General features: G+C 37.3%; 1 protein-coding gene and 2 long non-coding RNA genes across 3 annotated transcripts; 2 read left to right on the top strand and 1 right to left on the bottom strand.

The window, feature by feature from the left end:
• Positions 1-882: 882 nt before the first annotated feature.
• On the top strand, positions 883-15210 carry LOC6523698 (plexin-B). The gene is made up of 5 exons (XM_002099534.4): positions 883-1683; positions 5212-9981; positions 10039-10625; positions 14656-14838; positions 14900-15210. Exons 1-5 carry the CDS (start codon positions 1113-1115, stop codon positions 15005-15007), a joined length of 6219 nt encoding a protein of 2072 aa, XP_002099570.2. The 5' UTR covers positions 883-1112; the 3' UTR covers positions 15008-15210.
• Positions 1446-2816, bottom strand: LOC120322137. Its single transcript, XR_005561903.2, has 2 exons — positions 1769-2816; positions 1446-1702 (listed from the first exon to the last, which is right to left on the bottom strand). It is a non-coding gene; the product is annotated as an uncharacterized LOC120322137 (long non-coding RNA).
• Positions 11786-13776, top strand: LOC120322138. Its single transcript, XR_005561904.1, has 2 exons — positions 11786-13444; positions 13500-13776. It is a non-coding gene; the product is annotated as an uncharacterized LOC120322138 (long non-coding RNA).
• Positions 15211-23533: the final 8323 nt, after the last annotated feature.

Below are 23533 nucleotides of genomic sequence, written 5' to 3'. Positions count from 1 at the left end.
ATGATTGTTTTCTCCCACGTTTTTCGGGATTCTCGTTGTAGGTGATGGCATTTTGTATCACTTTGTTTGAGCATCAAACAAAATTCGACCAATATTTCCGTATGATTTTCCTTCAGAAATTGGTTATTTGATCATCACACGTTTATCTGAAGTGCAATGCTTTCATCGTCCAATTTTAATAATTTTTTTTTAAAAATAATGTTGGAAATAGGATTTCAAATGTCAAGTCTTATAACCATATGCTTTTCACTAAAACAAACCTCCGACAAGTAATAATAATTTTAAAAAATCGATAGTGATGCTATTTTTGTTTTCGCTTCATTTTAGACCTTGCCGCCACAAAAAAAAAAATTATAAAAAATAAAGGTATGGACAGTTCAAATTTTTTTTTTTACATTTTTTGATAGGTAAAATATCTAGCACTATGCGAAAAATCTGTATTTCGTACCATCGGTCCCGAACCTTAATTTATTTGATCAAGAATAAAATTCGTAGTGGTGCTGCTATTATTTTTTCGCAACTGTACATAAGGGTCCCAAGCAAAGCGTTGGATAGCAGCGTTCATGCCACGAGCGCCCCACATTAAAATTATTTACTAAAGTGTTAAGTTATAAGTGTAAAGTTATAAGTATGTTATGGTTTCTGCATTTATCCTGTACATACGGTTTTTTTTCCAGTTTGAAATAACATTGAACAAGTGCTTGTATTTGGATTCAGAAACTACCTGCGGAATATATACATACAAGATATTTTAATGGTAAGCCCTTAATTTTTGTATGTGTTCCGTGAAAATAATGTATTTCAATGCGATCTACCTCGATAGTTTAATGTCTATGCGATAGGCCGATACCAACGCAATAATCTGCACTAGACTGATAGTGTACACACAACGTTTGAGCGTTGCTTTAGAAGTTTTTTATAAATATTTGTTTACATTGACTAATCGATTTTTGTGTTAAAGAACCTTTTACGAACAAACGTGCTAATGTAAAATAGCTAAGTGGATGATTTTAATTTATAAATATTGATGCACAATTTATTAATATTTTCGATATAAAAAAATTAAAATATTAAGGAGAAAATGTAGTGTTAAATAAAAATAAAAATGACATATGGAATTGATGCCCAAACGCAACTACAAGCAACTTCAATACACAAAAACCAAAATAATTATGTTGCGAAATGAATTTTATTGTGCAAACCTTATACATGTATTACATGGACTGTGTATTATTACCATAATCGGTTCGCAGCATTATTCAGTTAGCTGCTTCGAAGAGCTGCCGGCTCAGGTGATGTCTCCCTTAAATGACATAGTCGCCCAGTTTAACTTGCCATCAATACCAGCTCAATCAACGGAGTCCCCATATGGCAACCGATCAATTGGCAACCAAGTAGAAAATGTTGGGGACTCCCAATCTAAGAATTATTTTACACACTTGAGCTTCGACTTTATGCATAATGTTATATTTGCGGGTGCTACAAATAAAATACTTAAACTAAATGAAAACCTTCGAGTGCTGGCAGAGGCTGTTACTGGGCCTGTACATGATTCACCGCAATGTCACGCAGGAGGCTGTCCGGAAGAAATTGAAACATCACTTGTCAATAACTTCAACAAAATTCTCGTAGTAAGCTACGCTCACGATGGTATTCTTATAGCGTGTGGAAGCATTCGACAAGGTAAAATGGCCAACATCTACTAAAATTAAAGTATAAAGTAATGTCAGTATCGTATTGGTTTATACAAGTATTTGTCATTTATTACAATAACTTTAAGTGTACACTGTAGACCACACACTCGCACACACCGAATGACCAGTGTTTTTGGGAGCAATATAAAAAAGCCGTAACTATGAGGACAGTTATTGGGAGTGCAGAAGGAAACTGATGACAAAGACATGATTTTAAAGCTATATGTCTTAGCTGTATAGTGCGTTTTTGAGCGTTATTGTAGGAGTTGTGAATTTCTTGATGGCACAAATAGTGCACCCAGTCTGTGGGTGTTGAAGTAGGCGTGACGTAAATGTGTTTCGCTTATAAATAAAAATGATAAATGCCAAAATTTCCTATATTAAAAGCACGTTTTACACGTTCTGTAAGCGATAGAAAGGTTGCAATACTATGAAATAACCTTGCGGTTACAAAAATTGTTAGATTTAACTGTCTTGCTTTTATATGTAGCTCCCGAGACTTCAATAGCTCAAAGAAGCTAGGGTCAGTAAAATCGAATTTTCGAAGTTTAAAAACTAGAATCATTTGCCCACCAACTATTTCTTTGCCCAGATATGGAATTTCAAAAATTTACGAAAATCAAAAAGAAGTTTTAGACTTTTTTTTATATCGCAAAAACATCGTTTGCCCACTCTTTAGATTTCTGAAAAAAGTTTTAGTTTGGAAAATATAACCCATTAAAGAATTAAAGGTTTTTCCATGTCTTAAAACTCGTTTGCCCACCCATAAAAACTAAAATATTTTCGATTGTCCACCCTTAAAAAAAGATTTTCGTTTGGCCACCTCTTAAAACTAAATATTTTCATTAAATGACGTGTTCCTTTAAATATAGTTTTCATCGTTTGCCCAGCCTTAAAAATAATTATTTTCGTTTGTCCACATATTAAACTTAATATTTTCAATTAAATACGTTTTTCTGAATGTATTTTCTTGAATCCCTGCAGTTTTATCCATCTACTTTTTACCGGTGAATAACCGCCTAATAAAAATTTGAAGCGCTTTATCACCGCTCTATCTATATGAGAACTAGAGATAGAAAAACTGATACCCGTTACTCAGCTAGTGGAAGGGCGAAGGAGAGTCTTAAACACTGACAGTTTTTAGCGGTTTGTAGGCGTTAGAGTGGGCGTGGCAGAAAGTTTTTTGGCAAATCGATAAAAATTTACAAGACTAATACCAAAATGAAAAAATATCAAAACATTTTTCAAAAGTATGGGCATGGCAGTTTTGGACGGTTTGTGGGCGTTAGAAAGGGCGTGGCAACATGTCTGGAGTCTGTACGGTTAGTCTCAAGTTTCTAGCTTTTGTAGTTCCTGAGATCTCAGCGTTCATACGTTCATCCTGATCAAGAATATATGTATATACTTTATATGGTCGGAAACGCCTTCTTCTCCCTGTTACATACTTTTCAGCGAATCTAATATACCCTTTTACTCATATCATATAAACACCGCTAAAAGAGAAAAAACAACGCCGCTTTTTAAGCATATTTTGACGGGTAAATGGTCGATTATGATATGAACCCATTATCATGAATAATTAATGAATTAAATTAAAATATGATTAAAAATTTAAGTTAGTACATAGCTTTTTCATCGCATTAAATTCGGCTGTGCAGCCGAAGCAGTTGACTCTGCTGGCGTAGCAGATGATTTTTTTATGTTTTTTAGTAGCGATGAATTGGAAAACTGCAGGGTAGGCATTCATATATGTATGAATGCAGTTTCATCCACCACCTTTTCACCGGTGTATCACCACTCGGTAAAAATTTCGAGCGCTTGATCACTGCTCAATTTGTTTGGAAAAAATTGATGTTTTTACCATCCTAGGAAATCATCGGTATGAAAATAATCACATAAACACCACTAAAAGACTGCAAAATCATCGCTTTAAATCGCCGCTTTTTAAGAGCATTTTAACCGGTAAATTATTTCTGTAACAAATTTTTTATCCGCTTTTTAGCATTATTTAGGTATATTTCTTGTCCTATTTTCATGAAATTTTTTTAGATGAAACATCTACTTATTTCATCACGTTTTTTATTAAATTATTTCGTTTTTATTTGACTTATTATTTAAATTATGCATTGGATTTAAGTGTAAGCAAAAATACACAAAAAATATTTATAAAATGGTGGACTCTTTTGAGCATTTGTCCTACGGAGTTCTGGTCAGCTGTTGTGTTGGAAAATGGGACTACATTTTCAATTAACCTTAAAATAAAAAATATTAGTATGAGTATACGAAATCGTCTCAAACCAATTTACCTTTAGTGAGATAAATTTGTTGTTGCTTATGAAATGAATCCATTACCTGGAATAATAAATGAATCAAATTGGAATACTGTTATTAATTTATGAGTTTAATTATTTGCTTTTCACAAAAATCTAGTCCCAAGTAACACCGCGAAGAAGGCCGCGTGCCTTTTAGAAAAGAAATTCGTTAATCTATTTCGTTCTATTATTGTTTTTCTTTTTATCCTTATCTTTTTCTCGTCCTCGTCCCTTTTACCGACATAATTTTTCTTTGCATGTCACAAATTTAATATTTCTTATCGATGCTCCGGTAATCGTAATTGTTTTTCGAATTAGATTTGGGCCAAATCGTACGATTTCGTTTTAGGTGCCCAGGCTTTCGCAAAATTTTTGCTATCGGAATGTTTCGTTTTTTTATCGCCTGTTTTATTTTATTTGTCAAAATCAAACAACGTGAAAAATGCCTTTTATGTTTGCAATTGCTTGTTTTGAAGCCAGGAGAAGGGAGAAATTTGAGGGTTTGAGAGAATCTAGAGATTCCACATTTTTCACAGTTTTAATTCCGATGTTCGCAATTACTTTTTTACTGTACTTTGACCATTTAAGTACTTAAATTAAGTAGTCTTATTTACAAACAACACTTATTTTCTAATGAATTCATTTATATTTTATAAGTATGTATACCTGCCTGTTTCGGTCCACGAACAGTATAGCAACTTTCGTGATAGCTTTTGGTGTTTTCGACCCTATAAAGGATATTTGTTTATTCTTGCACAGGATAGACTTCGGGGATTATAGAAGCTAGAAAGTTGAGATTAGTCATGTAAATTATATTGAAGCTTTCGCAATGGAAGTTTGTTTCAGATCGTTGACATGCTGTGTTTTGGAGTTTAAATTTTATTATTCTTCCAAAAATTTTATTGATATGCCAAAAATATGCCCCTCTAACGCCTAGGCCATTTCTATTAGTTTCTTATTTGTGGGCGTCGCAATGTTCTGACTTGCGCACTTGCGCAGCGTGAGCGTCATTTATGCGGGACTGGTTACTTAATCTTAAATTACTAGCTTTTATAGTTTCCGAGATTTTGGTTCCTTTTACCTGTAAAATTCTTTTCGACGGATCTAGTAAACTTTTTGTTCTACAACGCGTATGAAAAGTCCAACTTATGCTAAAAGGTTTAAAAAAATTCAGCGATAAATAATTATATTATGTTTATTTTTAGGAGCCTGCGAAATTTACAGCCTACCACGGTTTCCGGCACCGCCTGAGTTTTTTGCAGTTCCATTGGCTGCTAACGATGAAAACGCGTCTACATATGCATTTGTAGGTCCGTCCAGATATACATGGAAAGAAGAGGATATTTTATATGTGGGGACAACATTTACAAATGTTGGTGATTATCGCCATGACGTGCCAGCCATTTCGTCCCGCCGGCTTGATGATTTAAACTATGCAGAATTCTCAATACAGCAATCAATTATAAATATCGATGTAAAATATCGGGATCATTTTTTAGTCGATTATCTTTACGGATTTAATTCTTCTGAGTATGCGTACTTTATAATTGTTCAAAAAAAATCACATTTAGCTGATGAGGCAGGCTATGTAACACGTTTGGCACGTATTTGTATTACAGATCCAAATTACGACAGCTATACTGAAATAACTATTCAATGCACTGCAACTGAGAACAATGTAGACTACAATATTCTGCGGGATGCTAAGATTACCACGGCCAGCCACAAATTGGCACAAAAAATGGGCATAAAAAAAGACGATCACGTCTTAATAACCGTTTTTTCCCCCTCAAAAGAAATAAGTAATCAGCCAGAAAGCAAGTCTGCTATGTGTATATATAGCATTAAAGATATTGAAGACATGTTTATTGAAAATATCCATCTGTGTTTTAACGGAACTATAAAAGATCGAAATTTGGGATATATATCGGGCACCATTAACGATGGCAGATGTCCAATAGTTGGTTCGCTCGGAAACATATACAACTTTTGCTCTGTGGGACTTAAGATAAGCGGAGTATCCCCAATCACTGCACATGCACTTTTTCATTTTGAAAATGTTTCCGTTACGTCAGTCACAGCAACTTCAACGACTGATCAACAGCATTCACTTGCATTTCTTGGAACGAGCAAGGGAGTGATCAAAAAAGTTTTATTGTCTGGTCAAAGTCCAGGTGAGTACGAGGAAATAGTTGTGGATGCTGGAAATCGTATATTACCAAATACAATGATGTCGCCCAAAAAAGATTTTCTTTACGTGCTTTCTCAACGAAAAATAACTAAGCTCAGAATTGAGCACTGTTCTGTGTACACAAATTGTTCCGCTTGCTTGGAGTCTCGGGATCCTTTTTGTGGATGGTGTTCTTTGGAGAGGCGGTGCACTGTACGATCAACGTGCCAGCGAGATACATCTGCATCCCGATGGCTTTCATTGGGTAGTGGACAGCAATGTATAGAGTTTGAATCTATTATCCCAGACAAAATACCAATTTCCGAACTAACTCACCTGCATTTAATAATTCGAACTTTGCCCGAACCTTTTAATGCAAAATACCGTTGTGTTTTTGGGAACTCTACCCCCATTGATGCCGAAATTCTGGAAAATGGACTTGGATGTGCTACACCCCCATTAAATGAAAGACCACTAATACCAACAAACACTGATCATATTTTGGTGCCATTGTCAGTAAGAAGTTCGGAGACAAATAAGGATTTTGTATCAAGGTATTTTGCATTCTTTGATTGCTCGCATCATGGAAAGTGTCAGGAGTGTCTGCAAAGTTCCTGGGGTTGCAACTGGTGTATTTTTGACAATAAGTGCGTTCACAAATCATTGCAATGCCGGAACATAGAAAATTCTGTGAGTACTCTTGGTCACTGCCCTCACTTAAAAAAGAATCGTCCGGAAATACTTATACCTGTGCGAGTGCCAATTGAAATAAGACTAGAGATTGAAAATTTACCAAAACCCAAGAGTACACATGCTGGTTTTTTATGTACCATACATATTGAAGCTGCTCAGATGCTACTCCCTGCTCACGTAGAGTCAAACAAAATTGTAGTTTGCGAGAAAACACCATATTTCTACGAGACTAATGCGCATGAATATCAGGCGAAGGTTGTAGTTACATGGAACTTTCAGCACTATGTGGACACAGCAATCGTTACATTATACAAGTGCGACGTATTAGGCTCACATCGGGAACACGCTGACTGCAGTTTGTGTGTCACTCGGGATCCAAAGTATAAATGTGCTTGGTGCAGCAACTCATGTGTATATAATGAAACTTGCATAGCTAATAGAATCTCTAGTAGCTCAGGATCTGAAGCCGCTATAGAAAACGAGTGCCCTTTACCAAGAATCGATATTATTAAACCATTATCTGGGCCAGTCGAGGGTGGAACTCTTATTACAATTGAAGGAAGTAATTTGGGTATCCGGGAGGAAGATGTTCGTGGCAAAATATTTATCGGTTCTGTGCCGTGTGAACTAGAAAATTATCAAATATCGGTAAAAATTGAATGCCGGACTGGAGCGGCATTGTACGAAATGTCTGCACCCATAAAAGTTGCGAATGATGCAGGATATACTGAATCAAGTGTTCAATTTCATTTTAAGAATGTGCTGTTAACAGGTTTATATCCCACAATTGGCCCTAGGTCGGGAGGGACACAATTGTCATTAATAGGAAAGTTTTTGAACATTGGCTCAACTATGCGAGCATTTTTAGATGAGTATGAGTGTCATATAGACGTTACACAAGCATCATCGTCGCAAGTTAGTTGTACTACATCAGAAGCGACTCAACCAGAACCAATTCGGTCCCTTCACCTAGTTATAGATGGTGCAAACAGGACATTAGAATGCCATCTCTCAGCTCCAAGCATTACCAATACAAATCCGAATCGAAGTAATTTTGGTTCTTATCAACTCCGTACGCCACCGCGGCAACCCTGCTCTATTTTTAACTACACACAGGACCCGCGTATAATGCAAATTAAGCCATTACGTAGCTTTGTAAGTGGTGGTCGTGTCCTGACCGTGCATGGAATATATCTTAATTCAATCCAAAAACCTGAACTAGAGGTGTTTTATGACAATGAACGAGTCAATAAAACTTCTTGCGTAGTGATCAACTCTAATCAAATGGAATGTCCATCTCCTCCGGTTAACTACAAATTTGAAACGTTTAAAAAGACGAACAGAGTACCGGATACCGAATTGCACTTACAAAATTTATCGTCGCCAACTGAAAGCAGGTTTAAAAATGAATATGATAGAAAAAAGCGGCTAACCGACTTTGGAGACAATTTTCGTATATACACAACTGGAGGAACTTCGGCCAGCTATTTTGTGAACAATAATATGGATGTCACTACGTTCGTAAAGGTTCATGAAACTCAATTAAATTTACAAATAAGCTTTGTAATGGACAATGTACAACTGGTTCGAAACTTGAATAAATATTTTCATGACATAAGGAGCACTATTGTCTATTTAGCCGACCCGAAATATTTGGCATTTCCAAACGACGGAGTAAAACTCTACAAGGGTGACAGCTTGGTCATAGAAGGCGAGCTATTAAACTTGGCAGCTGATGAGTACGACGTAAATGTAACCATTGGCACCTCCCAATGCAATATTACCAGCCTGGCACTTACCCAACTCTTATGCATTCCACCGGAGCAACAACCACTGCCAACTGATGAAAATGGTGTGGATCAATCGACTGATTTACCTCTTGTTGTCGTTAAAGTAGGACGAAATCTTCGTTTTGTTATAGGATATCTCAAGTATGATTTAAATAAACCTTATGTTTTCTCACATGCCTTGTTCGTCGTTATATTAACGGTAGCACTTCTTGTCATTGTTTTTGTAACTGTACTCATAATATTCAGAAGGAAATCAACACAAGCAGAACGCGAGTATAAACGTATTCAGATACAGATGATTACATTGGAAAGCAACGTACGTTCTGAATGTAAACAGGCGTTCGCTGAGCTCCAAACGGACATGACCGACCTAACAGCAGATTTGGAGAGCACAGGAATACCAACTTTAGATCACGTCAACTATATTATGAAGGTGTTTTTCCCTGGTGTATCAGATCATCCCATTTTAAATTCTCCAAAATTTCGTGGAGGTGTACCACAAACTAACTATGACGCTGCTATGATACAATTTGAACAGCTGATTGGCAATAAATACTTTTTGCTAATGTTTATAGAAACATTAGAAGCTCAACGGTCATCTTTTTCAATTCGAGACCGAGTGAACGTGGCCTCTTTACTAATGGTTGTTTTAATGAACAAAATGGAATATGCCACGGAAATTTTAAAGTCCCTTTTATTGCGGTTGATAGATAAATCACTTACCAGCAAACATCCTCAGCTAATGCTAAGGCGTACTGAAAGCGTTGTCGAAAAAATGTTGACAAACTACTTAGCCATTTGTATGTACGATTACCTTAAAGAGTACGCCGGATCGAATTTATTTTTGCTTTTCAAAGCAATAAAGCATCAAATTGAAAAGGGCTTAGTAGACGCAATAACCAACGATGCCCGTTACTCACTTTCAGAAGAACGGCTTCTGCACGAACAAGTTACCCACTCTGTTGTAATACTGCATATTTTACAAGATGATCTTGATGAAAAAGTCCAATGTCGCGTAAACGACTGGGATACCATTTCTCAAGTAAAGCTAAAAATCCTTGACGCAATTTTTAAAAACACTCCGTTCTCTATGAGGCCATCTGTACATGAAGTAGACTTAGAATGGAGGCACGGCCGCGGAGGTCATCTTACATTACAAGATGAAGACCTAACAACCAAAACGGTTAACGGATGGAAACGCCTCAACACATTAGCTCATTATGGAGTCAAAGAATCTGCAGTAATGTCACTAATAGCAAGGCAAAATGATAATTATCATATACCATACAGTAAAAACCAAAACTCGGCACCTTACCACAATTGTAAGTACTAAGCCCAATATATAAGAATATCGAATTAACTGTTTTGTCTATTTGCAGTTTATTTTATAAATAATTCGCAAAGTCATATTATAATTAACAACGATATCGAATCAGGTCTGCAGCAGCCTCGACTTTACCATCTTGTTAAGCCCAATATACCTGATCATTATATGAACATTAAAAACTCCGTTTTATCTGGAGGATCACCAGCATTTCAATCGTCGCATGTCGTAAGTAATTGTATAGACAGGGTGAACAAAACAATTCCAGAAGTTTACCTTACACGTCTATTGGCCACAAAAGGAACTATACAAAAATTTGTGGATGATTTCTTCTCAATTATTTTAACTGTTAATGAGGAGTTGCCACCTGCCGTTAAATGGCTTTTCGACTTGCTTGATGAAGCTGCACGACGCCATGATATCGCTGACACTGAAATTGTGCACGCTTGGAAATCCAATTGTCTACCCCTTCGATTCTGGGTTAATTTTATAAAGAATCCGGATTTTATATTTGACGTTAATAAAACATACAGTGTTGATTCCTGTTTAAGTGTCATTGCACAAACATTTATGGACGCTTGCTCAACATCAGAGCACAGACTTGGAAAAGATTCACCGTCGAATAAGTTGCTTTTTGCAAAAGTAAGTTTAAAAGATACATTTTTTTATTTTGTTTTGGTATTTTATTAGAATTTATAGTTTTGATAATAAAAACTAGTTTCATAAGTTATTTCCTTAAAGAAAACGTTTTCGATACCACTTAATACTTCATAAAAACACCTCTAGTTTACCCATTATGTTTAGTTGGAGAAAGTAAACCACAATTGTACTATATATGGAATGGGAAATTCTCTTATGCTGAAAGCGACATTCGCACGCATTAAGACTTCATAAACTAATGCCAAAAACTTTTTTATGATGTCGAAACTTTGCCTCTTCTTCGTTTTCGAATTATGAAAATCTTTAAATCTTTAAGGCTTTACCAAAATTATGCGATAAAGTTATCGTTCTTAAGATTAGCTAGACTTGCTCAAGTTTTTGCTAGAATTCAAAAAATATGCTGCTTTTTTAAATTTTTATTAGATATGATGTTTTAGAACACTGTTGACCTCGATAACGAACCATTGCATCTGGCTTTTACCAAAAGTACCTTTAACATTCAACATAACAATTGCAACCCTGTCAAAAACTTTTCCATTGCCCTTACATAATTTATTAGTAAAAATTACTGGATACAAAATAAAACAAGAGAGAACGCTATAGTCGAGTTCCCCGACTATCTGATACCCGTTACTCAGTTAGTGGAAGGGAGAAGGAGAGTCTTAAACACAGTTTTTGGCGGTTTGTGGGCGTTAGAGTGGGCGTGGCAAAAAGTTTTTTGGCAAATCGATAGCAATTTACAAGACCAATATAAAAATGAAAAAATATCAAAACATTTTTCAAAAGTGTGGGCGTAGCAGCTTTGGGCGGTTTGAGGGCGTTAGAGTGGGCGTGGCAAAAAGTTTTTTGGCAAATCGATAGAAATTTAAAAGACCAATATAAAAATGAAAATATATCAAAACATTTTTTAAAAGTGTGAGCGTGGCAGCTTTGGCGGTTTGTTAGGGCGTTAGAGTGGGCGTGGCAACATGAATCGAAAAACTTGCGCTGCTTCTATGTCTTGGGAGTCTGTATGCTTAATCTCAACTTTCTAGCTTTTGTAGTTCCTGAGATCTCGACGTTCATACGGACAGACAGACGGACAGACGGACAGACGGACGGACAGACGGACATGGCCAGATCGACTTGGCTATAGATCCTGATCAAGAATATATATACTTTATATGGTCGGAAACGCTTCCTTCTGCCTGTTACATACTTTTCAACGAATCTAGTATACCCTTTTACTCTACGAGTAACGGGTATAAATATGTTTATGTGTATATATCAAGTAAATCTTTTGTTGGATATATTGCTGAAAGATCCAGTTGCAATAACAGCAGATGGTAGAATTAAAAAAAAAACCGAAGAATTAATAGCTCCATCAGGGGTTTTCATACATGAGAAAACCTACTCAATAGAATCTGATCTTTATGTTTTAATATCTGCACGAAAAATATTAAAGTTTTTGAAAATATTTTTAAAAATGATGAGATACCACTATATACAAAAATGTAGGGTACAGCAATGCATTATGTGCACAATGAAAGTAATAATGAATGTAATGTGCATAAAGTTGATCTTTTAAACAAACAGAAGTTTTACTTTTTAAGTATTGCATTTAAATGTTAAAAAATATTTTAATAATTGACGACTGAATTGACTGAAAATAATAAAATGATTAAAAAAAATATATTATATATATACATATATTGTATATTTTATTATATTATATTTTGTTGTTATATATTATAATATATATAAGTATACATTGCGAAAAAAATAATAGCAGCACCACTACGTATTTTATTCTCGATCAAATAAATTAAGGTTGCGGTACCGAAGGTATGAAATACAGATTTTTCGTATAATGCTAGATATTTTTCCCATACAAAAATGTAAAAAAAGATTTGAATTGTCCATACCTTTATTTTTTATATTTTTTTTTGGTCAGCACTATCGATTTTTTCAAATATTCAATACTTGTCGGCGGTTTGTTTTGATGAAAAACACATGGTTATAAAACTTGACATTTGTATTCCTATTTCCAACATTATTTTTTAAACATACCTTAAAAAAAATTATTAAAACCAATTTCTAAAGGAAAATTACACAGAAATATTGGTCTAATCCTTCAATTCTAAAACAAAATTATAGGAAATGTAATCACCTACAACGAGAATCCCGAAAAAAGTGGGAAAAAACTTTTACTCTTTTTCTCTTCAAAAGGCGCCTAGTGCCCGAGAGCAAGAAGGATCCATTTAAAGCTGCTAGCGAACTGAAAAAGGATCTCAACATATCCGCAACAGTGCAAACAGTTCACACATGTCTAAGGGAACATGGTTTAAAAGGCTGTAGTCCAAGGAAGGTCCTTTAAGTTCGTCAAGAAACATTTAAATTGGCCATGCGAAAAATGGACGAACTTTTTATGGACAGATGAGAGCAAGGTAGTTTTTTTTTGTGGCAATGGATCTTGATCGAATGTAAGGCGCCCTAGGAACACCGAATATAAGCCATATAAGCCAAACTACACAGTAGAAGCAATTAAACACGAAGGATCCTGTATAATGGTATGGGCTTGTTTCTCGTACTATGTAGTTGGGGCAATACCATAATATACCATGGATACAAACCATCATGGATCAACATGTGTTTGTGGATATTTTGGTGACGATGATGCTACCCTTTTCCGAATACTATTAACAAGACTATGACCCCAACTACACCAGCAGGAGAGCCAAGGATTCGTTCCAAAATAAATCTGTTCCTGTTTTGGATTGGCCTGCACAGTCCCCAGACCGTAATCCCATCAAAAATTCTTGGTCAGATATGAGAAAAGCTAACAACTAACAACGAATAACTTTTGGTATAATTAAGGAGTCCTGGAGCAAAATATCCTTAAAACGGTGCCAGGACTTGGTTGATTCCATGGTTAAACGTTGCGATCCTGTTACCGGTAATACCCAACCAAATATTAAATTAGTGGAATGGGTGTAGTTTTAGCACGCAAACATTTGTTATTAGTGAATTTTTTACTATCAAGTTTAAAATGAAAAATGTAAGCATTTTTCATGAAGTGCTGCTATTTTATTTTTCGCCTAATTTTGTCGTTTTTAACAAAGATACTTATTTAAGATAAGAATAAATAAAACAATTGTAGTTTTTTTTTATTTCCTGAAAAGTGAATTGTTTAACCTTTCTAAAAAGGTATTTCAGCTCCTTTTAAGCTCTAAATTCTAGGTAGGAGACTTATTCATAGATTTACTGGGCAAGTGATGCTATTTTTTTTTCGCAGCTGTATATATATTATATTCATATTATATTATTTTAATAAAAAAAAGGAAAATATATCGACAAGCAATAAAAAACTAGCTTAGTTGGGGAACATGGAAATATATTAGTGTTAAACATTAAACATTTCCGTGTGTACTAATTATTACATATAGTACGTATTTTTAAGCAAAAATATATAAATATAGATTTTTTAAACTGTAGCTAATTCGAACGGAATATTAACTAACGAATATTAAACATTTCTAAAAACAAATAATAGTCAACGCATCAATTTTTAAATAATATTTTTTTAGATTATATTACCACGAAATTTACCAAAGCTTTAATGAAATGCAATTCTTAGATCAGAATTCATTGATTTTTGGCCCGAAAATCGTCTTCTAGCACAAGTACGCTCTTATACACACATTCTTGCGTATATTTTTTCCTCACACTAGCAAGTGAATTTTAAAATTTTGGATTTTAGAAAGTCGTGGGTGGGGTAAAATCATTTAAATATTAAAAAAAAAAAATTAATTTTTTTAGATGTCCTTACATAATACGCGTAGTATTATTATTTAAATGTCTGTTTGCCCAAGCATGCATTACCTCAATGGCGCCATTCGACGCATTTCTTCAGCAGGAATAAAACAAAGTAACACAAATTTAAATTTTATACATATATAAAACATTTTTATATTTATAGGTAATAGGTATAAATATTTTTATAAAACCTCTTTTATAAACATTTTTTTGGCAGGATATTCCGAACTACAGAATTATGGTTAAAGAGTTTTACCGTGATGTGTCAAAGCTTCCACAAATAAGCGACCAGGAAATGAGTACAGCTATGCAACAACTATCAGTTAGGCAGAATGAAGAGTTTGATACCATTTCTGCATTAAAAGAGTTATATATTTATATAACTAAATATAAGGATCAGGTAAGCTATATAGCTTTGCATATACTAATTTTTTGCTCTAATCCATTTATTCTGTTTATAGATTATGGAATCACTTGAAACTGATATTAATTGCCGAAAGATGCACCTTTCACGAAAATTAGGAAATGTTGCTGCTATATTAGATGGTGACTGCACATCTAATTGCTGACATCCATATGATTTTTTAAGAATTTTTGCCACATTCATATTTTTTGCCAAGATCACAGTTTATTTACACTTGACAAAAACTATAAAAATTAGTTTAAAATGTAAGGATTTATATGTGTGTAAGAAAAGCCGGCTTTGTATTATAAGAACTATGCCCTATCGATATTATAACGAAGAAAAATACACAACATTTTTGTCAAATTACTAAATATTTTTAACGATTTTCTAGATGAACTTATATCTAGAGTATGGAGGGGTTTTTTCATTTATATTTTTATTTTTTATTTATTTTATTATTTTTATTTTATAATTTTTATTTAACAAACATTTTTTAGTTAAGCTTAAAAGTATTTAGGTACTCTTTTTATATTTTCACTCTCTAAGTAGACTTTACAATTTATTTTTAAGTATAGTATCTGGAACCATTAACTATTTATGATTGCTTTAATACCAGTCTAAAACTATTGCTGATTACAAATTCACAAAAAGGATTTATAAATAAAAACTCCGGTTCCTGCAGGTTCAGTTTATCCGTTTTCGACACGAAATTTTCAAAATTATTGACGCCTAAACCCTGAAGAAAATACGGGCAAAAAATTTATAAAGAGGTACTTTCAAATTGGATTTAAATTGTTTGAATTATACTTCTAATATATGTCCTTTAACCGACGAATGTATACAAATTTTAAAGTCTATTATTATCAGACATGCTCAGGTAATCGTAGTTTCTTTTTAAATTCGATTTGGGCCAAATCGTACGATTCTGTTTTTAGGTGCTGTGGTTTACGCAAAATTTTAGCTGTTGTTTTGCTGCTCAAACACCGGTTTTTGCCAAAAAATTTTATATTTGCAATTGCTTGTTTTGAAGCCAGGAGAAGCAAGAAATTGGAGGGCTTGAAAAAATCTAGAGCTGCCATCTTTTTTAAGTTTTAATACCGATGTTCGAAATAACTTTTTTAATATTGTTGGGTCATACCGCCGCCAAAACTGTGCAGTAGACTAATCTTAATACTACTCTTAATATTGTAAGCAGAAGTAGTCAGTAATAGCAGTTGCGATGCCCATGGTGCAAAATGCCGCTCTCGCACGAATTTATAGTTTTTCGGCAAAGACTCAACTTGTGAATTCGATATAGCTCTTGGTCGGCCCTAGCTGCCAGTATAATAAACAAAATAAACAGTATCGGAAAATATTCGGCTATTTATTATTCGCAACAGCTATTGAAAAAGCTCAATAGCTAAACATTGGTGACCCCGACGTGATCGTGTTAATTTGGATGCATTAATTAATGCACTTATCCCGTTTATAAATAAATATATAAAAATGCAATCGGTTGGACAAGTGAGTGGTGATTTATGTGATAGTGGCTGTGTTTAAGCGAGCTAGCATTATATACATACATACATTGCTACATATATCAAGTGCAGCCGCCCCGTTACGTTCATTGACTCCGCTTGCATTTTCGGCATTTATTTTGTGCTCATCTTCCCGCTGAACCGAATTTAAAGCGATTTGTTGCTATGCCCGCTGAAAGTGACAAAAACAGGGTGACCTTTTTAAAGCGCAATGCCAATGCGTTGTTCAGCAGGTTGCAGAGGCTACAAACGTCGCTGTCTAATGAGACGCTAAGCGGTTACGACTAACCCATTCTTACGGTAAGGCTGGAGCAGATTGATGAGCTGCAAAGTGCCTTCAATGTTCTGCATACAGAACTGGAGGAAGTAGATTTCGACGAAATTGGCAGTGAAATGAGCGAGAGTTTCGATGAATTCATCGTAAAATTCAAATCTAGTGTGCACGCGGAAATAGCCAAGCGCAATGTGCATTTCGCGCCGCACTCGACGCTTGCGGAAGGTGTTGTGCCCCACCAGTGTAGTGGTCATCAGACGCAGCTGAGGCCGAGGCCGATGGTGTTGCCGCCTGTGCAGCTGCCAACGTTTGGCGGAGGCTACTCAAACTGGTTGGATTTTTACTCTGTGTTCACGAGCATAATCGACACCCATCCGGACCTCTCCAACCTTGAGAAATTTCGGCATCTGGGGTCATGTTTGAGGGATTCGGCGCTGGAAACTATCCGATCATTGGAGATCTCAAACTGCAATTACGAAGCGGCTTTAGAGTTGCTTCAAAAAAGGATAATCGGTTTTTCAGGCGCACGTCACCGAGATTCTGGGTGTAAGAGTAGTACGGAATGGTTCAGTGGCATCGCTTCGGGAATTGTCGGACAAGTTTAACGCTCACATTCGTGCGTTGAAGGATTTGGGCACCACTGAGCAAATCGCTGGCTGCATCACAGTGTAAGTGCTGCTGCAAAAGCTGGATGCGGCGAGCCAAGCTAAGTGGGAGGAGCGCTTGGAGGATCCGGTCTTTGTCAACCTTATTCCGTCGTGGGAATCGGGTGCATTCCTGGAGCAGCGATGTAGGACTTTGGAGGCCGTGTATTGCGCCATGGCAACCTATGCGCCAGGCGTTCAGGTGGGCAGAAATTGTGCGACGCTAGTTTCTACCACCCAAAATTCTCTTGGTTGCATGCTGTGCCATAGTGCAGAGTATGCCATATATTATAGCCCGCAATTTAGAGACTAAGCGCCAGTAGATCGTCTGCGCGAGGCAAAGAGACTAGCACTTTGCTTAATTGCCTTAAGGCAGGTCATTAGCTACGGCAATGCAGCTCGAGCCGCTGCCGCGTTCGAGGTCGTCTGGCTCCGTCACTTTAATCGGGGATTCCAATTTCGCGACTGATGGATTCTCGGTAGGAATTGCGATGCGGTCTGTCACTTCGAATTTCTCAACGAGCATAACAGCAGTTATCGCTCCCAATATCTCGGATCGCCAGACAAACTTTAGAGGCTGCGCGCGCCCGTGCGGTAGCGCCTTAATAGCTTCACTCGTTCCTTCTGCAGCGTGCGAGAAAAACAGCATTGATGTTGAACTTGATTCACTTCTGCACTGCTTTTGGGAGGTAGAGTCTGGTCTTGAGGTGCATGGTTTTTGTGATGCAAGCATTGATGCCTATGGAGCCTGCGTTTATGTGGTTTCTAAAGGGAATCAAAGTTTTAGCCATTTGCTTTGCTCGAAGTCGCGCATAGCTCCGTTGAAGACCATAACAGTACCAAAGCTGGAGCTTTGTGGTGCGAGTCTTCTGGCTAAAATCATGAGGGAAATAGTTGGCTTGAAAGGATTTAAAGGACGCAACTATTCTTGGTGCGACTCGACGGTGGCACTTTCCTGGATCCGAGATGAGCCCGCCAGGTTCAACATATTTGTGGCAAATAGGGTTGCTGCCATTCAGGAGCTAACAGATGCCACGGCTTTGCGTTATGTTCCAACAGCGTTAAATCCGGCTGACATCTTATCCAGAGGATCCCTCCTGCCTGAGCTTAGCGAGTCGTCACTCTGGCTCATGGACCCGCCTATCTTACGGACCCTTAAAGAGATTGGCCAACAGCTGTTTGTCCTGACAAACCGGTGCTTGAGCTTCGTCGAACTGTAAAGTCGCCGTACGTGTATGTAATTGCTAGCTCTAAATTTGCAAATTCTTACCTCTCACTGCAACGAGTGTTTGCATACATTTACAAATTTTGTAATGGAATTCGTCATCCTGGGGTGAGCCCATTTTTGAATACACATTCAAGAGGGTACTCAGATGATGCTGCGTTTGGTGGCGCGCGCTCAGTTATGGAAGGACATGCAGTCCCTAAAAACGATGGGAAGAGTTTCCTCGTCTAGTCCCATATTCTCGCTTTTGCCGTTCCTGGATCAATTTGGACTTCTTAGAGTAGGCGGTCGCCTCCGGAATTCGTCATTGGACTTTGATGGCCGCCACCCGAAAATCCCTTCAAGGTCCCATCCGGTGACTCTGGCAATTATTTCGCATTACCATGAAACCAATCTTCATGCCGGACCTCGAGCTCTTCTGGGTGCAATTCGATCCCAATATTGGCCAAGGCCGTGAACAGATGCATCAGATGTTTTCGGATTAGGGCGCGGCTGATAGAGCACATAATGGCGGATCTTCCCAAGAAGCGCTTGGAAGGATCTCACGCTTTTGAGGTTGCTGGTATAGACTTCTGTGGACCCTTCTTTCACAAGTCGGATACACGCAACAAGCCTGCGGTTATATGCTTTGAAACCAAGGCAGTGCACCTGGAGCTGATCAAGGATCTCTCAACAAATGCGTTTCTGTGCGGACTCAAGAGGTTCATATGCACCCGGCGGAAGCCGAAGCAAATTTGGTCAGACAACGCCACCAATTTTGTCGGCGCCAAGAATGAGCTTCTGGAACTTTGAAGAGTATTTTTCAGCAGCGAGCATCAAGGCTCCGTTCAGAATTTTTGCCTTTCGGAGACGATTGACCCTCCACGGTCGCCCCATTTCGGTGGACTTTGGGAAGCGGCGGTAAAAACGGCCAAGCATCCACAAGCATATACAAAACTTTATTAGGCTATTTAACATTCGCACCAGCTATTGAAAAAGCTCAATAGCTAAACAAATATACTTTGACCATTTATGTACTTAAATTAAGTAGCATTGCTTACGAACAACAATAATTAATGAATTCTTTTATATTTTATATGTATTTTTATCTGCCTGTTTCGGTTTACTAACAGTATGGCGTCCATCGCAATAGCTTTTGGCAACGTACTTATCGACCCCTTACCGTAAATTGTTGTTACCGACGGAAACATTTTGTTTGTCAAATATGAGGTGGGGTCAGAAATAAATTTTTTATAAAATAACTAAGGGGCAGAATGATTTTGTGACGATGTGGAATAAACATCACTGAGTAAACTATTTTTTCCCCCTAGTAAATAAGATCTGATTTGAAATAAAAAAGGCATTTACTTTTCATTTTGGCCAGACAAAAGTGCCCGATTTAGAAATCGAAAAATTCTTACGATTTCGAAAACCGGAGCACCATTTTTTCTTTAATAAATCTTACGAATTTGATTACCGGAGCACATTTTGTGAAGTTTACACAATATGGATCGAGGATTTCGTTAATAAACGTAAGGAGAATCAATTTCCTTGTTAAAACTATTTACTAAAGTTATAACATTTAATATTGTGGATTTTAAATAACCTATAAATTTATTTTATAGTCTCTGAGTTGAATTACCTTTAATGTCACAGTAAATTGATGATGTCTTTTAAACAAAATTAGTAATTAAAACAAAAGCTAATTTAAATAGACAACAAACAAATCGACAGTTCCAAAATGAGCCAACGCGATTTGCGCGCTCAGCGGCAAAAAGAGCAAGACGAGCGCCGGCTCTCTCTCCAACGAAACAATGCATACTTCACCGTCGTGTCTGACGCCCGCGAGTGCCAAACAATCCATCGGGCCAAAGACCTAGCACCTGCAGAGAGCAAACGAACGCGGTCTTCCTCACCAATGCTTATGACTGCACGATGTGAACCCGAACGCATTGAGAGCGTCTCTCTCGCGCTCTCCTCATTGCAAACGGTGTCAAGCCCTGTAGCTACCAGCACAGTAACTTCGATATCTACTGCAACTGCACCTATAGCAACAACAACAACGACAACAACAGTTTACACAACATGGATCGAGGATTTCGTTAATAAACGTAAGGAGATGCAATTTCCTTGTTAAAACTATTTACTAAAGTTATAAAATTTAATATTGTGGATTTTAAATAACCTATAAATTGATTTTATAGTCTCTGAGTTGAATTACCTTTAATGTCACAGTAAATTGATGATGTCTTTTAAACAAAATTAGTAGAAGTATGTAGAATGTTTTCTGCATTGACGATAGGCGCTTATTTGGGAAAACATTATTTTTCTTAGGCTTTTCCGCCCAAAAAATATTAATTTTTCAGTTAAAACCTATTGTACTTGGGATACCGCGTTGCATGCCGCGTGAGACCGAGAGCTGTCGTTTTGTGCCAGAATCGGGAAACAAATTGGACACCGAACCATTAATACAAGGCTGGTTAGAGAATAAAAGTGTTCCGACCATCCAATGACGTTAATCATACAAACAGACGACAGTGAAAAGGCGCGATTCTTACGCAGGATACTGAAGATGGCAAAAAAGTTAAACAACATAGGAAAAATTGCTAGAAGAGCGCTTGATCTGCTGCAAAACGACATTAAGATTGCATATAGAAAGGGACAGATCATTACCGGAGCCGTGTCTACCGTTCCCGAAATACTTCGGAGAATGCTAGGCGCAAAATCGATAACAAAATAAAGCAGTAACGCTCCCATTCATTATACGTGTTACTCGAAGAATAAAAGGCTATAATAATTCGTTGCTAAGTATGTATAAGGTAGCAGGGAACGTTTCCGACCCCATAAAATATATACAAATATTCTAAATCATAATCACGTTATTATTGTACTCGCGTCGGGGTAAGACGTATTTTCATCGAGCTCTGTATAAAATCAATTTATTTAAGTGAAGTGAAAAAATAAAACAAAATAAATTACAAATATCAGTGAAAAGACGCTATTAGCAATGTTAAATTGCAAATCTATAATATTTGTTGCGTGTGGAAACATTAAATTAAAACAAAAGCTAATTTAAATAGACAACAAACAAATCGACAGTTCCAAAATGAGCCAACGCGATTTGCGCGCTCAGCGGCAAAAAGAGCAAGACGAGCGCCTGCTCTCTCTCCAACGAAACAATGCATACTTCACCGTCGTGTCTGACGCCCGCGAGTGCCAAACAATCCATCGGGCCAAAGACCTAGCACCTGCAGAGAGCAAACGAACGCGGTCTTCCTCACCAATGCTTATGACTGCACGATGTGAACCCGAACGCATTGAGAGCGTCTCTCTCGCGCTCTCCTCATTGCAAACGGTGTCAAGCTCTGTAGCTACCAGCACAGTAACTTCGATATCTACTGCAACTGCACCTATAGCAACAACAACAACAACAACAACAACAACAACAACAACAACAACAACAACAACAACAACAACAACAACAACAACACTATGCTCAGTACCGAGAGCTGTGTACATTTCTGCTGAATCAACAACAACTAAAGCAATTGCACTCTCTCCGACTCTAGAAAACAAAAGCGGACAAGAACCAAAACAAAACACAAAACTGTTTCAAACAGGGCTGGATCGATACATTCAAATAAAGCGAAAGCTAAGCCCACAACACAAACAGGCTGGCAATCAGCCGAAAATAAATCGCACCAGCGTTGACAACTCAACTTCAAATAGGTTTGCACTACTGGATGACTGCGAAGGGCATCCAATCAAAGAACAGGAGCAGAAGAAGATTAAGCCGCCACCAATATTTATACGAGAGAAAACCTCAAGTGCACTGGGTAACAAACTAGCTACGATCATCGGAGAAAACAAGTTCCACGTTATACCTCTTACCAAGGGAAACATACATGAATCGAAAGTGCAGACTCCGGATGAGTCTAGTCATCGATCAGTGACCAAGTACCTGGATGAAGCTGGAAAGAGTTACTATACCTACCAGCTTAAAAGTGCCAAAGGATTGCAGGTTGTCATTAAAGGAATTGAATCATCAGTGATCCCATCCGAAATTATCGAGGCACTAAAGGAGAAAAACTTTAAGGCAAAAACGGTGATCAACATTCTTAACAGGAAGAAAGAGCCGCAGCCACTCTTCAAAGTCGAACTGGAGCCATCGAGTCAAAAAATCAGCAAAAATGAAGTACATCCTACTTCAACTACAGTTTCTACTGCACCGGAGAATAACCGTCGAAGAGCCACACAAGCGCAAGCATCCTGTGCAGTGCACTAACTGCCAAGAATATGGCCACACCAAAGCGTACTACACCCTAAAATCTATCTGCGTCGTTTGCAGCGATGCTCACAGTACCGCAAAATGTCCTAAGAACAAGGACGACAGCTCAATTAAATTATGCAGCAACTGTGGCAAAAACCACACAGCCAACTGGCGAGGATGCATTGCTTACAAGGATCTTAAGAGTCACCTAAACAAACGAGTGACTTCAGTTCGTGATCGTACCACACCAACAAATTAACAAAGCAATGGAACCGTGTACAACTAACATCCCTTTGCCTACCAGCTACCAAACAGCGCCAAATATTTCCTTTGCAAGTGCACTAAAATCAGGGATCCAAACACCAGCAGCGGACACCCCCATTCATCAAACAAACACTCACGATAACATGCAACAGCAGCCAATTGGCGTTGAAGCGATTATGCTTTCGATGCAGCAAAGCATGAAAGACTTTATGGCCTTCATGCAAACAACTATGCAAGAGCTTATGAGGAACCAAAACATCCTTATTCAAATGCTCGTTTCTTCTAAAACAGTATAATGACTCCCCTAATAATAGCAACCTGGAACGCTATTGGCGTTTCGCGGCACAAGCTAGAACTTGCTCAGTTCTTAGCCGACAGAAACATTGATGTTATGCTACTCTCAGAGACTCAACTTACTGAAAAGTACAATTTTCAAATACCAGGATACAAATTTTACTTTACGAATCACCCGGATGGCAAGGCCCATGGAGGCACTGGCATACTAATACGATCGCG

The sequence above is a fragment of the Drosophila yakuba genome, chromosome 4 (assembly GCF_016746365.2).
Source record: "Drosophila yakuba strain Tai18E2 chromosome 4, Prin_Dyak_Tai18E2_2.1, whole genome shotgun sequence".
Taxonomy (NCBI): Eukaryota; Metazoa; Arthropoda; class Insecta; order Diptera; family Drosophilidae; genus Drosophila; species Drosophila yakuba.
Note: the sequence above shows the minus strand (reverse complement) of the source record. Positions and strands in the feature narration are given on the sequence as shown.

Coding starts and splice junctions, on each gene's coding strand:
- LOC6523698 (XM_002099534.4), top strand. CDS start 1,113: ATGGAATTGATGCCCAAACGCAACTACAAGCAACTTCAATACACAAAA. Junction 1,684..5,211: donor GTGTGGAAGCATTCGACAAG/GTAAAATGGCCA, acceptor GTTTATTTTTAG/GAGCCTGCGAAATTTACAGC. Junction 14,839..14,899: donor TAACTAAATATAAGGATCAG/GTAAGCTATATA, acceptor TTCTGTTTATAG/ATTATGGAATCACTTGAAAC.